The sequence below is a fragment of the Lampris incognitus genome, chromosome 3, assembly GCF_029633865.1.
Source record: "Lampris incognitus isolate fLamInc1 chromosome 3, fLamInc1.hap2, whole genome shotgun sequence".
Taxonomy (NCBI): Eukaryota; Metazoa; Chordata; class Actinopteri; order Lampriformes; family Lampridae; genus Lampris; species Lampris incognitus.
Window position 1 is genome coordinate 110,274,158 of NC_079213.1, and position 14,462 is coordinate 110,288,619.

At 48.8% G+C, this 14,462-nt stretch overlaps 1 protein-coding gene across 2 annotated transcripts in view; it reads right to left on the reverse strand.

The window, feature by feature from the left end:
• Positions 1 to 392: 392 nt before the first annotated feature.
• Positions 393 to 14,462, reverse strand: part of bcar3 (BCAR3 adaptor protein, NSP family member) — a 50,629-nt gene continuing 36,559 nt past the window's right edge. For both annotated transcript variants that reach the window (XM_056277687.1, XM_056277686.1), the window contains exons 6-14: positions 13,829 to 13,929; positions 11,136 to 11,267; positions 8,562 to 8,765; positions 6,559 to 7,238; positions 5,467 to 5,582; positions 2,906 to 3,077; positions 2,664 to 2,775; positions 1,643 to 1,846; positions 393 to 1,525 (exon numbers count right to left, since the gene is read on the reverse strand). In XM_056277687.1, coding sequence (XP_056133662.1) covers positions 1,347 to 1,525; positions 1,643 to 1,846; positions 2,664 to 2,775; positions 2,906 to 3,077; positions 5,467 to 5,582; positions 6,559 to 7,238; positions 8,562 to 8,765; positions 11,136 to 11,267; positions 13,829 to 13,929 — 1,900 coding nt within the window. In that variant the 3' untranslated portion in view covers positions 393 to 1,346. The remainder of the gene's footprint in view (positions 1,526 to 1,642; positions 1,847 to 2,663; positions 2,776 to 2,905; positions 3,078 to 5,466; positions 5,583 to 6,558; positions 7,239 to 8,561; positions 8,766 to 11,135; positions 11,268 to 13,828; positions 13,930 to 14,462) is intronic.

The following is a 14,462-nucleotide window of genomic DNA, read 5'->3' on the forward strand; positions in this document are numbered from 1 at the left end:
CGACTTTTTTCCTTTTGTCTCGCTCTAACATGGAGAGCTCTGGCTCAGGAGTGCCACCCGGTGGTTCAGCAGTAGAACAGGTGTTTTCGCAATCCTCATACAATCCCTTAGAGGCCGCTGTTTCACACCATTACAGAGACTACCTTTAAAGAGGACGCAGCATTTATTCCAGATACACTCTTCTCAACGTACCAGAGAGCCTCTAGCCGGTGCTCTGACAACAACCGTCTGATTTTCAATGCTTTGCAGCAGAGAAGAGAAACACAGTAAGGAATAGGAATCCGATTAATTTTGTCCCTGAGTCGGTCGATTATGATTTCTTGTTAAGTGTTGGGATTTAGCGCCGTGCTTCCTCCGTTTCTGCTTGAGGCCATCGCGCGTCGGGTCGACGCGCGATGGCCTCGGCCGAGGAAACGAATGAAACCACTTGTGGCCGGGAGAAGGAGAACCGAGCAAAACAGACTGGAACATCAGACGGTTTGGATGAGGAGCGGTTCCACTTTTTCCCAATCCAAATTTCTTCCACTTCTTTTAGCTGGAATCCTGAACCGTAATCTGATGCTATCGGTTTAAGATCCGGGCTAATTAAGACATATCGGTCTTCTTAACACGCGAGGGGCCCGCCGGAAAGACCTGCCTTGGGTCCCCATCTGTTGTTTAAAACGCTGCTGTACAGGGTTGGTTCAAGGCCCATCCCTCTGACGGAATAATGTAGCATTATTCCACTGTACATATATATATATAGACACACATATAGATAGTGTTCATTTGTTTGTGTGTGTGTGTGTGTGTCAGTATACATGCATATCGACCTGGCTGAGACCCCAGCCCGATCCCTGGCTGAGACCCCTTTATGAATACAGGATTTGGCTTCTGTTCATGTATACAACTTGACGTCTGAACCCGTGTCCGTGCATCCCTCTGAGCAGCCAGGCTGTGCTCTCTTTCCGTAGCCGGTGGTCATAAATCCACAAGGACTCCCGACGGGTTTCTGTTAGCTCGGCTTCGTGCAGCGTTCAGTGCCGGGCAGCTCCTACGTGTCGCCAATGGCTGTGAAATAGTACCATGCTCACTGTTCATACCTGCTAGCAAGCTAACTGCTACACCACACTACGCCCTTCAGTGTGTGATAGTGAGAGGGGTCTTGATTCTAAAATGCTACCGAATAGTAATTTATTCTTTGCCTTCCCTTTGTCAAATACATATATACATATATTTATTGTCATATTTCTTTAAGAAGCGAAGTGCTCTTTCTTTGTTTTTAAACAGAGGGTCACAGCCAACTTACAAATACCCTCGTTGCATTAAATAATGTGTATATGTGAGTGTGTGTGTGTGTGTGTTGCTCAGATCTGGGTGTGTGTTTTGGGCGGGGGCTCCAGTTTCCGGGACAAAGCTGTGAGGATGAGGGTGAATTTGCTGTAGCGATCCGACTGGTTCACGGCGGCGCCACGACTTCCCCACAACAACCGCAGCTGAAAGTCTGTCCTTAACACTTCCAATAGGTCTTCATCGCACTGGAACTCTACACACACACACACACACACACACACACAGACACACACACACAAAGTGGAGGGTTACAGTGGACGTTAACGTACATGTGATCCGTGTGTTTTCGTGACCGTGTGTGCGTTTGTACCTTGCAGCAGCTTCTTGGCGTTGGCCGTGAAGCTGTGTGCATTTTGTGCAACGCTGCGGGCAGCTTCGAGGTGGCGCAGCATGATGTCACAGCCCTGATCGCTGGTCTCCCAGAGCTCCGCCCCCTCCGGCGTGTTTGACGGCCGTTCCATGAGGGTGAGGAGGGGCAGGAGGAGGGGCAGACAGATCACGGTGGGAAGGGATGCTGCGGAGGAAGAGCAGAGTTCAGTGGGTTTAATGGTTTTTGTGATAGCTCATCGCTGTGTGTGTGTGTGTGTGTGTGTGTGTGTGTGTGTGTGTGTGTGTGTGTGATCATCAAGGCTCAGCGTTTTCAGTTTTTACCGATTCTCACCAAAAAATACTCAGATTTTAAAAGGATTTTTCACCCGGACTTTGTTTCCACGGATCCAAAAGTGGTTCCTGTTCGTGTGGGGTTATGCAACAGTGTCCTCTCGTGGCGAAGTTCGGCGTGCTGGATGGCTTTGAAAAATAAAAACCGACAACGCCGAGCCTTGGTGATGAATGCAAACAAAATGTCCCTGATATGGATGGTGAAACCACAAACCCCTAGCCAGTGGGGACAGGTCTTTGGGTTATCCCAGGGCTCGGGACTTGCTAGGGTCATAATTGGGGTTAAGGTCCAACTTGGGTCTAATATCAAAGCTAGGCATTAGAATTAGGCCCGGGTAGGTCAGGGGGAAGCAGATTTAAATGTGGGCTATTTTTCGACCGGACAAAGCTTTAAAGCTGGCGGCATGGTTGGATGCTAGCTAGGGTTAGCTTTAGGGAAGGGGCTAAGGTTAGGGTTGGGGATTCATTTCAGGCTTTGGGGTTAGGCAAATTGGACGGGAAGAAATGGAAATGGATGATCCGCTGCGGCGACCCCTGACGGGAGCAGCTGAAAGTAGTAGTAGTGGTAGTTTGGGGTGAGGCAAACTGCATTTTAACGTAATGGTTTTGTCCCCATGAAGACACACAATTGTGTGTGTGTGTGTGTGTGTGTGTGTGTGTATAGCATGTACCAGTGCCCTCATAGAGGTTCTTGCAGAAAGGTTTGAGGGTTTTCTCATAGCTGATAGCAGTCTGTGTGTAGTTCCTCCTCAGGGCGGTCCATGTCTCCTCCAGACGACTGATCTACAAAAGGCGGACATCATCAGAGAGAAAACAGGAGTTGTGGTGTGGTGTGGTGTGGTGTGTGTGTGTGTGTGTGTGTGTGTGTGTCACAGATGGAGGGTTTTGCCACGGGGTGGCGTGCAGACGTTACCTGCGGCATGTCCAGAGCTTTCATTAGGGCAGTGAAGGCGTACAGGTCGCCAACGGCGTCCTTCAGTTCCAGCGCGACCAGGATGATGCGATTCAACGTGGCCGCCCGCTCCTCCACGCTGCCGGTACATCCCAGAATATCCACGGCAACGCTGATGGCCATGGTGTGGTGCCTGGGAGAGGGAGTACAGAGGTGGAGGCTGAATATAGGGGCCGTTATTGATTTTGTTTTGTAGGTAGCAATTTTTTAATTACTCCGTGCTCCTGTGGGACTTTTTTTAATTGGTTGATTAATTAATAAGTTTGACAAAATTTATGCGAAACCCACATTTTGAACAAACTCTTAAAGAAGAAGAGTTTCTGGCTGTCTTATTGTTAACCCTTATTGTACATTTTAACTTATTCTTCGGTATTTCCAGTTTTTGTCGATGGACCATGTTGTGTGCCATGTCTCCATCCATGTTGGATGTGCTGGTTTTCAACCTCAGCTAGGCTTTTTCCAGTTTATCCATTAACCAAGCTGCTTATCCCAGTTGGGACTGCGGGATGCTGGAGCCTATCCCAGCAGTCATTGGGCGGCAGCCAGGGAGACACCCTGGACAGGCCGCCAGTCCATCACCGGGCCGACACACACACACACACACCTAAAGACAATTTAGTACGGCTTCACCTGGCCTACTTGTCTTTGGACTGTGGGAGGAAACCGGAGCCCCCGGAGGACATGCTAACTTAGCAGAACATGCTAACTCCACACAGAGGACGACCCGGGGTGACCCCCCCTCCCAAGGTTGGACAGCCCCGGGGTTCGAGCCCAGCACCTTCTTGCTGTGAGGCGACCACGCTAACTGCTGCGCCACCGTGCCGCCCCTAAAGGGCCCGAGGCGGATTCGAACCCAGGCTGCTGCGGTAAAGACTCGGCTGTATGTGCAGGGCTCAGCGTTTACGGTTTTTACTGATTTCCGCTGAAAAATACCCAGATTTTTTAAAAGGAGCAGATCGGTTTAAACCGATTTTCACCCGGATTTTATGTTTCCACGGATCCAAAAATGGTTCCTGTTTGTGTGAGGTTCTGTAACAGTGCCCTCTTGTGGCGGAATTCGGCATGCTGGATGGCTTTGAAGAATAAAAAACCGAAAACGCTGAGCCTTGCTTATGTGGTACGTGCTCTACCAGGCGAGCCACTGGGGCGGCGGTATTGAGCCAAACAGCCAAATTTCCACAGAGCACAATAAGCAAGATGAAGAGTCTCTATTCTTTCCCACCAGTAGATGAAGTTTGTCTATAGTTTGTGGCACAGTGATCGCACGTTAGAGAGAAATATTCCCAGTCAGTCGGTAGGTCAGTTGGTCAGTCAGTCGGTCAGTCAGTTGGTTAGTCAGTCAGTCGGTCAGTCAGTCGGTCGGTCAGTCAGTTGGTTAGTCAGTCAGTCGGTCAGTCAGTCGGTCGGTCAGTCAGTGCACCATGAATTTTTAATAAAAAAGCATTTTCCACCTCCCTTTACCTTGCCAGTAATCGTCATGGAATGGTCCATGCAGTGCACAGAAAAGTGTGTCCACTTAAATAAAATGAATAATTTGATGTGTTATTGTCTCAGTGACTGTGCGCCTGTTTGAAATTGTGACGCTCTCACTGACCAGTGGTTCACTCAGCGCAGTACGACACCATGGCTTATTGGCCCGTACAGTTAAATACTGAGTTGTTGCATGCGATGTAAGTGTGTAGACGGTTAGAATTACAAAACAGGGTTACATTAAAGACTGTGTCAGTCTGTTTCTGGGTCAGACTTAACAGTCCAGGACATGCTGTTGTGTCTTTAATGCAGTTCTGTTGCCTTTAATGCAGTTCTGTTGTGTCTTTAATGCAGTTCTGTTGTGTCTTTAATGCAGTTCTGTTGTGTCTTTAATGCAGTTCTGTTGTCTTTAATGCAGTTCTGGTGTGTCTTTAATGCAGTTCTGTTGTGTCTTTAATGCACTTCTGTTGTCTTTAATGCAGTTCTGTTGTTTCTTTAATGCAGTTCTGTTGTTTCTTTAATGCAGTTCTGGTGTGTCTTTAATGCAGTTCTGTTGTGTCTTTAATGCAGTTCTGTTGTGCAGTTCTGTTGTGTCTTTAATGCAGTTCTAGTGTCCGTGTTTTTCTTAGAGCTGTATGAACCGCACACTGAGACTGAAAGAGTCTTGTTTGTCCGCTGAAGAGGAAAACATTACGTCCAAGTCTGCGTCCGATTCCTCGACTGTGTCTATGTCCAGGCGAGTCACGAGAACTGAATTGCTGTATGATGAGTATCACGAGTTCGAGACTCACCGATACGTGTGGATGTGAGCATCTAGCCATGAGTGTGCTTGTATGTGTGTGCATTTAACACAGAACTTTCCCTCAGTCAGTGTGTATTTGTGAACATTTGTATGACTGCGTGCAAATCCTGTTTGTGTCTAACTTTGATGTATTGTGGTTAACCTGGATATTTGTGCAGTGTGTGTGTGTGTGTGTGTCTGTTGTGCACCTGAAAGTGTATCTTTGAGTGTGTGTAGTTTAGAGCATGGGTTCCAATGTGTGAGCACGTACCTCTCCATCAGGTCCAGCCGTAGCTGTTGACCATGTGGCAGGGTCACCAGTTCCAGACCTGAGGCCACGCCCATTTGACCTTTAATCTCTGCAGACACACAGAGTATCCTAGCCACCTGGAATCAAAACAATCTGTTTAACAGCATGCTGCGGGACATTTCCGTGTCTCTATCTGTGTGTCTGTCTTTCTATGTATGGATCTATCTACCGAACACAATCAGAGTGTAGTGCGATTTAAGTTTGGGTGGAGTTTTTTTTTTTGGGGGGGGGTGATTTCCCCCCCTTTTTTCGCCCCAGTTGTACTTGGCCAATTACCCTATTTTCCGAGCTGCCCCGGTCTCTGCTCCACCCCCTCTGCCGATCCGGGGAGGGCTGCAGACTACCACATGCCTCCTCCCATACATGTGGAGTCACCAGCCGCTTCTTTTCACCTGACAGTGGGGAGTTTCGCCAGCGGGACGTAGCACGTGGGAAGATCACGCTATTCCCCCGCCCCTAACCGACCAGAGGAGGCGCTACTGCATGCAGCGACCAGGACACATACCCACATCCGGCTTCCCACCCGCAGACACGGCCAATTGTGTCTGTAGGGACACCCAACCAAGCCGGAGTTGACACGGGGATTCGAACCGGCGATCTCCGTGTTGGTAGGCAACGGAATAGGCCGCCACGCTACCCGAACACCTTAAGTTTGAGTGTTGACTGTGAGTGTGTGTGCGTGGGTGTGTGTATTTGTTTTTTTGATTGCACGGTTCAGGGATGTTGACGTTGACTCTCGTGCATCATGAGACGTCTTTCTGCAGCTGCACTGACAACATCAGCAGCAGCAACCGGGCAGGTTGAGTCCAGTTCTCCACAACACTGGGAGCCCGACACACACAGGAGCTCCGATAAACATATTTACTCCTGAACTTACTGTGGACATGTCTGAGTGGAGTGGGGGTGGGGGTGGGGGTGGGGGGGGGCTCACTTCTGTATGTATGCATTTTCTAACGAGCATGTGCCCCTGGCTGTGTATATGTTTGTGTATTTGTTTGTGATATATACAATTTATATATATATATGTGTGTGTGTGTGTGTGTGTGTGTGTACCTGGCAGTCTGCCATGAGTAAGTGTCTGGCTATGCTGTGGTGATCATGGCTCAGCACCAGCTCTTTGGCTCTTTTCAAAACCGCCATTTCCAGAGGCTTGTTCTCCGACGGCAAGAGGCGCGAGCTGAACTCTGCTGGCTGGAACGCCGACACCGTCTCCATCACCGGGCACCGGAAAACACTCTTCTCCACCTCCCTCCTCTTCTTCATCACTTCTTCCTCCCCTCCTTCCCTCTCCCATTCCTCCTCCTCTTCTTCGCTGGTGTTTTCCAAGGCCGCGATGGCGTGATGGTAGGAGCTCCGGTCCAGCCCCCTCCGCCCCCCCGCCTCCCTGCCCTCTTCCTCTTGCTCCTCCCTCTCCATGTCCCCCTCCCTCCTCCCTCCTTCCCCCTCTCTCTGTAGTCGCTCCACGTAGCCGCAGGGCTGCACATGGAACTCGGGGGGATAGTCTATGATAGGGGTGTGGCTGGTGGAGTTTAGATCCTCCCACTCCTGAGGGAGGCCGGAGCTGGGGAGTTCTGCGGGGCAGAGGAGCTGGCAAGCCGTTTGACCCGGTAGTTCCATGCCATCGGGTAACTGGCCCAGATTGCTAGCCGGGGCGCTCTGGGGGTCCACACTGATGTGGAGCGGATGCTGAAACTTCAGGGGCTTGACAGGGGGCACAGGTGGGGTCATGGAGGCTGCAGAATAATAACCATAGCATCATTTATTACATTTTTGAAAAGGTCCCACTAACACTACCGTAACAGGTACCCGTCGTAGTCTAAAAACACATTCAGACAAGAAGGGACTGTCAACTTATTGCTTGATTCATTCTCTATGAGAGCAAGCGATGCGGAAGACGGGGGGGGGGGGGGTGGCATTATGAGAGGGCTGGCTACCTGTAAAAAGCTGAGCTTTTGGCGATATGGGCAGCGTGTTGCCTGGGAATCAGGCTGTGGCGTTTCACTTACTTTACCATGCTGCAACAACAAACTAGATTTTGACTCCCACGTTCAGATCCCAGCAAGAACAAAACTTGACGAGAAGCGCGTCATTACACTGTGCGGATGCTATTCAGTGTTCAGCTACTGGAGTAGCAAAAAACGAAGAAGAGCACTGATATACATATATACAAGAATTGATGAATGAGAGACGCATCAGCAACTTCAGTAGTACGCCACCTGGTGTCTGAACACGGCATAAGAAAATCGTATCTGTAATAGCAGCTGTGTAAGAGTCCGTATACTCCGTGTGGAAGTAGCGTAGGGAAGTAGGGTTGTGTATTGCCAAGATTTTGACAATACATCCCAACACTAAATGCATGATTCAGTTGTGATATCTAATGACACTACAAACTGTGATATATCACAATATTATGTCAAAATCTTGCACCTCAACATGCATAAAATCGGAGTAATCGGAGCCATAGCTAGTGTGGCCCTCGCAGCGCCTGCTGTTGTGATTCTGTGCAGCCCTGTTATGATACTGCACCTGCCACCTAGTGGTCAGAGATGGAAACGACACAATGAAGTGCTATCACTGGCATATATCTTAAGTATTAATGCAACATTTTTGAAAATCAATACGATACTGTGAACGGCAGTATTGCCTTGTACACTTGTGCACAATTAGAAGATAATACAACGCTGCAGGAGATATGCAAACAAGTGCATATGGATCAGTTTTCATGCCTGCAGAAGACACACCGATGCTTTTAACTAGAAAAATAGTTTGTAGCATTCCTTCTTGAACCAATGACCATCACTAGTGGTAAGCTAGCTTGTTGGCTTGAAACCTTCATTGCAAAATGAGTAATATTAAGAAATAACCGTAGTTACAGTAGCTTAAAGACAAGTACCTTGTAGAATCTAATAGTGAAACTGCAAGAGATGGTGTTCCTTTAAATAAACAGTGATGTTGGCTAACTCCCTTTAACATTGTGGTATTTTGATGACATTTACATATCTTACTGACCTACCGCTGTTTTAGCACCTCTATGTATGAACCTCAGTGACAGTTACCTCCATTTTTCCACGTACAGCTAAGAGGTTCTGTGTTCGTGGTGTCCGAGGAAGGTGAAGCGAGGCTGGTGAAGGTTGAGCAAGAGGAGGAGAGGGCCACAGGCTGGAGGCAGGAGGAGTAGGGCATCCGGAGGGAGGGCACCTTGCTGGGTTTAGGAGGCGGTTTGGGGCAGAGCTGGCTGTCAGAGCCTCGGATGGCTTGGCCTGCAGACAGGGAAAGCCAACACCATCTTAATTGGTGTACTAACGACAAAACAAGAGAGGTCAGACTAACATGGCAGCATCAACACCAAATAGGAAACAACATACAACAATGCACATAAGAACTGCTATGATGAGGGGCATCCAGGTGGCGTGGTGGTCTATTCTGTTGCCTTCCAACACGGGGTCGTCGGTTCGAATCCCCGTGTTACCTCCGGCTTGGTCGGGCGTCCCTACAGACACAATTGGCCATGTCTGCAGGTGGGAAGCCAGATGTGGGTATGTGTCCTGGTCACTGCACTAGCACCTCCTCTGGTCGGTCGGGACTCCTGTTTGGGGGGGGAGGGGGAACAGCGTGATCCTCCCACACACTACGTCCCCCTGGTGAAACTCCTCACTTTCAGGCGAAAAGAAGCGGCTGGTGACTCCACATGTATGGGAGGAGGCATGTGGTAGTCTGCAGCCCTCCCCGGATCGGCAGAGGGGGTGGGGCAGTGACTGGGACGGCTCGGAAGAGTGGGGTAACTGACCGGGTACAATTGGGGAGAAAAAGGGGGGGGGATCCCCCCAAAACACAGAATTGCTATGAAACACTAACAGTGTGACAGTAGATTTAGCATACAAGCCTGTATACACTGATGAGCCAAACCATTATGACCACGCACAGGTGAACCAAATAACACTGATCATCTCCAAACAAAGGCACATGTCAGGGTCTGGGTAGTCAACGTGTTGGATGCAGGAGAAACGGGCAGGCGTAAAGACCCGAGTGACTCTGACAAGGGCCAAATTGTTTTGGCTGGACGACTGGGTCAGAGCATCTCTGAAGGTGTGTGGGCTGCTCCCGGTCAACAGTGGTGAGTACCTACTGACAGTGGTTTGAGGTGGGACAAACCACAAACTGGCGACGGGGTGTTGAGCGCCCAAGGCTCGTTGATATGCGAGGGCGACGAAGGCCATCCTGTCTAGTCTGACCTGACAGAGGGTCTACTGTGGCACAAGTCAGAAAATGTTAATGATGTTAAGGGAGGAATGTGTCACAACACACGGCATCACACCCTGCCTCATATGGGGCTGCGTAGCCGCAGACCTGTCAGAGTGCCCACGATGATCCGGTCCACTGTCGAAAGTGCCTACAATGGGCACGTGAGCATCAGAGCTGGACTTGGGAGCAGTGGAAGAAGGTCGCCTGGTCCGGTGAGTTCTGTTTCCTTTTAGATCACGTGGATGGCCGTGTACGTGTGTGCCGTTTACCCGAGGGGACGGCACCAGGACGCCCTGTGGGAAGATGACAAGCCGGTAGAGGGAGCGTGATGCTCTGGGCAGTGTTCTGCTTGGAAACCCTGGGTCAGGCCATTCATGTGGATGTCAGTTTGTCATGTGCAACCTACCTAAACATCGTTGCAGACCAGGTACACCCCTTCACGGCGGTGGTGTTCCCTGATGGCAGCGGCCTCTTTCAGCAGGATAATGCACCCTGCACATATTGTTTGGGAATGGTTTGAGGAACGTGATGAAGTGTTCAAGGTGCTGCCCTGGCCTCCAAATTCTCCAGATCTCAGTCTGATTGAGCATCTGTGGGATGTGCTGGACCGGCAAGTCCAATCCACAGCGGCTCCACCTCGCAACTCACAGGACTTGAAGGATCTGCTGCGTGCATAAAGACATCCGCTGCTAATGATTTGGTGCCAGATACCACCGGACACCTTCAGGGGTCTTGTAGAGTCCATGGCAGGTCGGCACTGTTTTGGCGGCACATGGAGGACCAGCAGCATATTAGGCAGGCGGTCATAATGTTTTGGCTCATTAGTGGATCTAGATTGGGGCATGCACCAAGGCAAGAGGCAGTACATTTCATTAGTTTTGGATGCATTGTGTTGTTTTCAACTTTTTAAACTATTTTTTTAAACACAGCATAGGTATCAATTTAAACCTGTCATCCAATCTAACTCGCACCTCTATCTCTCAAAACTTCAATTTAAGTTCAATTTAAAACATACTTTTATTCATATTTCATATTTTACGTAAATACCCCGCTGTCTGTCCAGTGGATTTGTTTTTCCCTCTGAAAATTTGATCAAAAAGGTAGAATATAAGGAGAAATAGAATTTAATTTTTTTCATATGTTAGAAATTTTAGGTTAAATGTGCACAAAATACTTAGGAATACTCAAAGCTACCAAAAACTGGGATTGGGAAAGAGATGATTTTGCTGAGCTGAAATTGATTTTTTTAACCAGTCGGCCATTTTAATCAGTAGACCGCGCTTTGCGTTGTTCAACTCGCCATTACAGGAGGAGAGGCGCCCCCGCACGTCGTGTCTGTCGTTGATCTCGATATGTCCGGGAACCGGTCCCAGCCCGGTTTTACTGACCTGCCAGGGTGTCCATGGATCTCCGCGGGATGGAGGGGCTCAAGACCGGCTCGCTACCCGTCCGAAAGACTGGCGACTTGGAAATTGGGCTAGGGAGGAGAGGGTCCGGGTTCTGGGCCTGGGGTCTGCAACCTGGAGGATGAAACGAGAGGAGTGAGCAGAGGAAATGGATAACATCCCTATAGATGTAACTGTAAGAGATCCCATCTTTGCATGTTCACATTCAGCATGAAAAACAATGGCTGCTACACAGTTCCCTTGGCTGTAGTTTTAAACATCTTCATCCGTTTTACTTTTGCTGTCTCTGGCCCTCCAACAGCTCATACTATCAAGATGGGGGCTGGGTTGTGTCTAAAACCACACAGAATTCAAAAATTCAAGTTGACGTCCACATTTGGCTTTCAAGATCCAGCAGCCGTGTGTAAAACCTGATTATTTTTTCTTCTTTTTATCTATCTATCCCGTTTCCCAGTTGCATCCCAGCGTGATAAAGGAAATGTTCAACTGTAATGGAAAAAAAAAGGATTTAAAGGCCGGCATGAAACACAACATTACACTGTACTGGGGAAAAACACCGCGCTTATTTTTGATTTTTTACAGAAATGCCCGACTCTTCCCTTTCTGCCCTCCGACGGTTTTATCCAAAACCGCTCCCCCGTCTTTCCGTTTGACCTCTCCAATATTTCCTTCCTTTCGTCACGCTCGCCGCTTTTGACTCCCAGACAACATCTGAGCCGCAACGGCATTTGAACCTAAACTACAAAGTGACACCAAAACGATGTCTAAAAAAACCTCCATCTCCCTCTGAGACGGTCCCAGAAAATCATGTCTACTTTGAGATGACCGGAGAGCGTGGTTTAAATCTTCAAACAAAACTGTGACGAGAGAGAGAGAGAGAGAGAGACGGAGAGATGGAGAGAGTCACAGCAAAATGACTATCAGTAGGTGGAAAATAAAGAATAACTCTTGGAGTTAGCACACGAAAGGAGAAAGAAATGCTCTGTCTAGAGTCTAAAGTCTTCTACTAAGCATCTTCTCAGTTTACCTAAAATATCCACATGCATGCCCACATGACAACCAACATACTGTGGAAGCCACGCTAATATGAGTTCGGTGTCATGCTGTTGTTTGCAGAGCCGGCCCAAGGCATAAGCAAACGGCGCTTGAAGTGTCAAACGCGACAGGTTGATAAATATATATATTTTTGTGTGTGTGATGTATCAGTAGTAATCACCAAAAAACAAAAACTGAATATTTTGCTATCATGTTGTTAACAGACGGACAAATTAATGCTATTGGTTTAATCCTTTCCGCTGCCTATGTCAGAGCTGGGCTCGGGTTCATGCACACTATTGTTATATGATAGACGTTCCTCTGTTCATTGTATGTCATTGTTTACGTTTCTATTTACTTTATTTAATATCGTTTGTTTTTGCATTTTATGTAAGAAAATAATTTATTTCTTTGTTACTGTTCTGCACTTTTGCACAGTTCAAAAGCAATTAAAATAGTGAACTTGTTCAGCGAATGCATTGTCTGCTGGGTTATTTTAAGACTTTCCAGCACAGTAGTAAGTCATGACAATGGTATGGTAACGATCAAGCAGGGACATAATATTATCGGGGGGGGGGGGCTAAATCAAATTCTGCTTAGGGCCCCATTGAGCCTTGGGCCGGCTCTGGTTGTTTACCACAGCTGGTTTATGTCACCATCAACCGTTAATAAACAACATTAAGGATCGTTGTTACTCACATCAGTATTATCCTGATGTCTGCTCAATCACAGCAAAGGGGTATACAACTTTATACCCGTTTCGTATTCAGTTAACAGTGTACAGTAATAGCATATGAGTCATTTATATTTAGCGTGTGATATATGTGGGACGATGGCGGCGCGAATTCACATTTGCATCAGCCTCAACCACTACCATCGGTGCAGTGTCTTTGTCCACGTCTACATTTTTGTCTTCGTTTGTCGGCTGGGAGAGCTGGCGCTGCATCGGCTGTGAGAGCTTGGTCTGCTGCCCTGTGGGCCCAGGGTCCGTGGCCTTGCCCGGAGCTGCGCCCGAGGACGTAACACCGGGGGCGGTCTGACAGGACGCGGAAGCGGGGCGGGCTAAGCTAACTGCTAGCCCATGCAGACCAGTTCCGATAACACCGAGGGCGGTCTGGCGGCGGCCTCGCCCGGTGTTGACTGGTGTTTTTGACGTCGTCGTGTAGAGTGTGGGGAGGTGTGTCTGGCTGGGAGAGCTGGCGCTGGACCGGCTGGGGAGGGCTTGGTCTGCTTCGTGCGGTTGCCACAGGAACCACGGCCCATGGCTGGAGCTGTGCCCGTGGAGGAAACACGGAGGGCGGTCTGACAGGACCTGTAATCGGGGCAGGCTAGGCTAACTGGCTGCTAGCCCACGCAGACCGGCGGTTCCGACAGTCATCCTGTTTGTTCCCTTGGACGGTGATTTATTTATTGGTTTGGATGTATGTGTCAGTTTGAATATGTGTGTTCTTGTAGTTGTTGAATGTGTTTTTGTATGTTGCACTGCCGTGGGCTGGGGGAAACGGCATTTCGCTCTACTTCATGTGCACAAGTACCCGAGGCCAAATGACAAAGTGTTCCTGATTTAGGTGTGACGGTGTGATGGGGGGTTCGGACAGGAGGAGTGGAAGGTAACATGTCGGAGATGACAGGTCACTTACCGAGAGGGAGGAAACTCTCCGACTGGTGTGCCTTTAGTGGGCGTCGACGCTCCTGAACCTGATTGAGGCTCGCTGGTTGGCTGCCGCACCTGTCCTTCAACCTGAGCGGCGGAGGGGAGAGAAACAGATCAACTGTCAACAGTTGTTTTCAGAGAGAGAGAAAGAAACAGACAAAAAGAAAGAAAGAGAGAGAGAAAGAATCACCACAACACCATCAACACCACCCTCTCTCTCTCCCTCGCTATTATTACTCTCGACCATGAGTTTTCCTTGACTCCCGTTCTGTCCTCTCGTGCCTTGTCTGCCCCTCTATTTCTGTGTCCCGTTTCGTCCGTTTCTCTTTTACTCCTCTTCCTCTTTCACATTCTGTTTTAAACTCTACATGTATTTATCACTCCCTTGCTCCTGCAGTACTGGGACACATATGGGCTCCATATATTATGCCCCATGTAGCGTTATACTCGCTATTGTCATCGTCGTGTCAGACAATCCTGCCTCTGCTACTTGTTAGTCTTCTTGTGGCTGTAAAGCCCAATCCGCCATCCACAGACAGAGCAGGTGAGAGCACTGACTGGGGGTGTAGGTGTGGTACTGGTTTCACGTCTCTTCAGACGTCTCCTAGTCCGTCAATCAC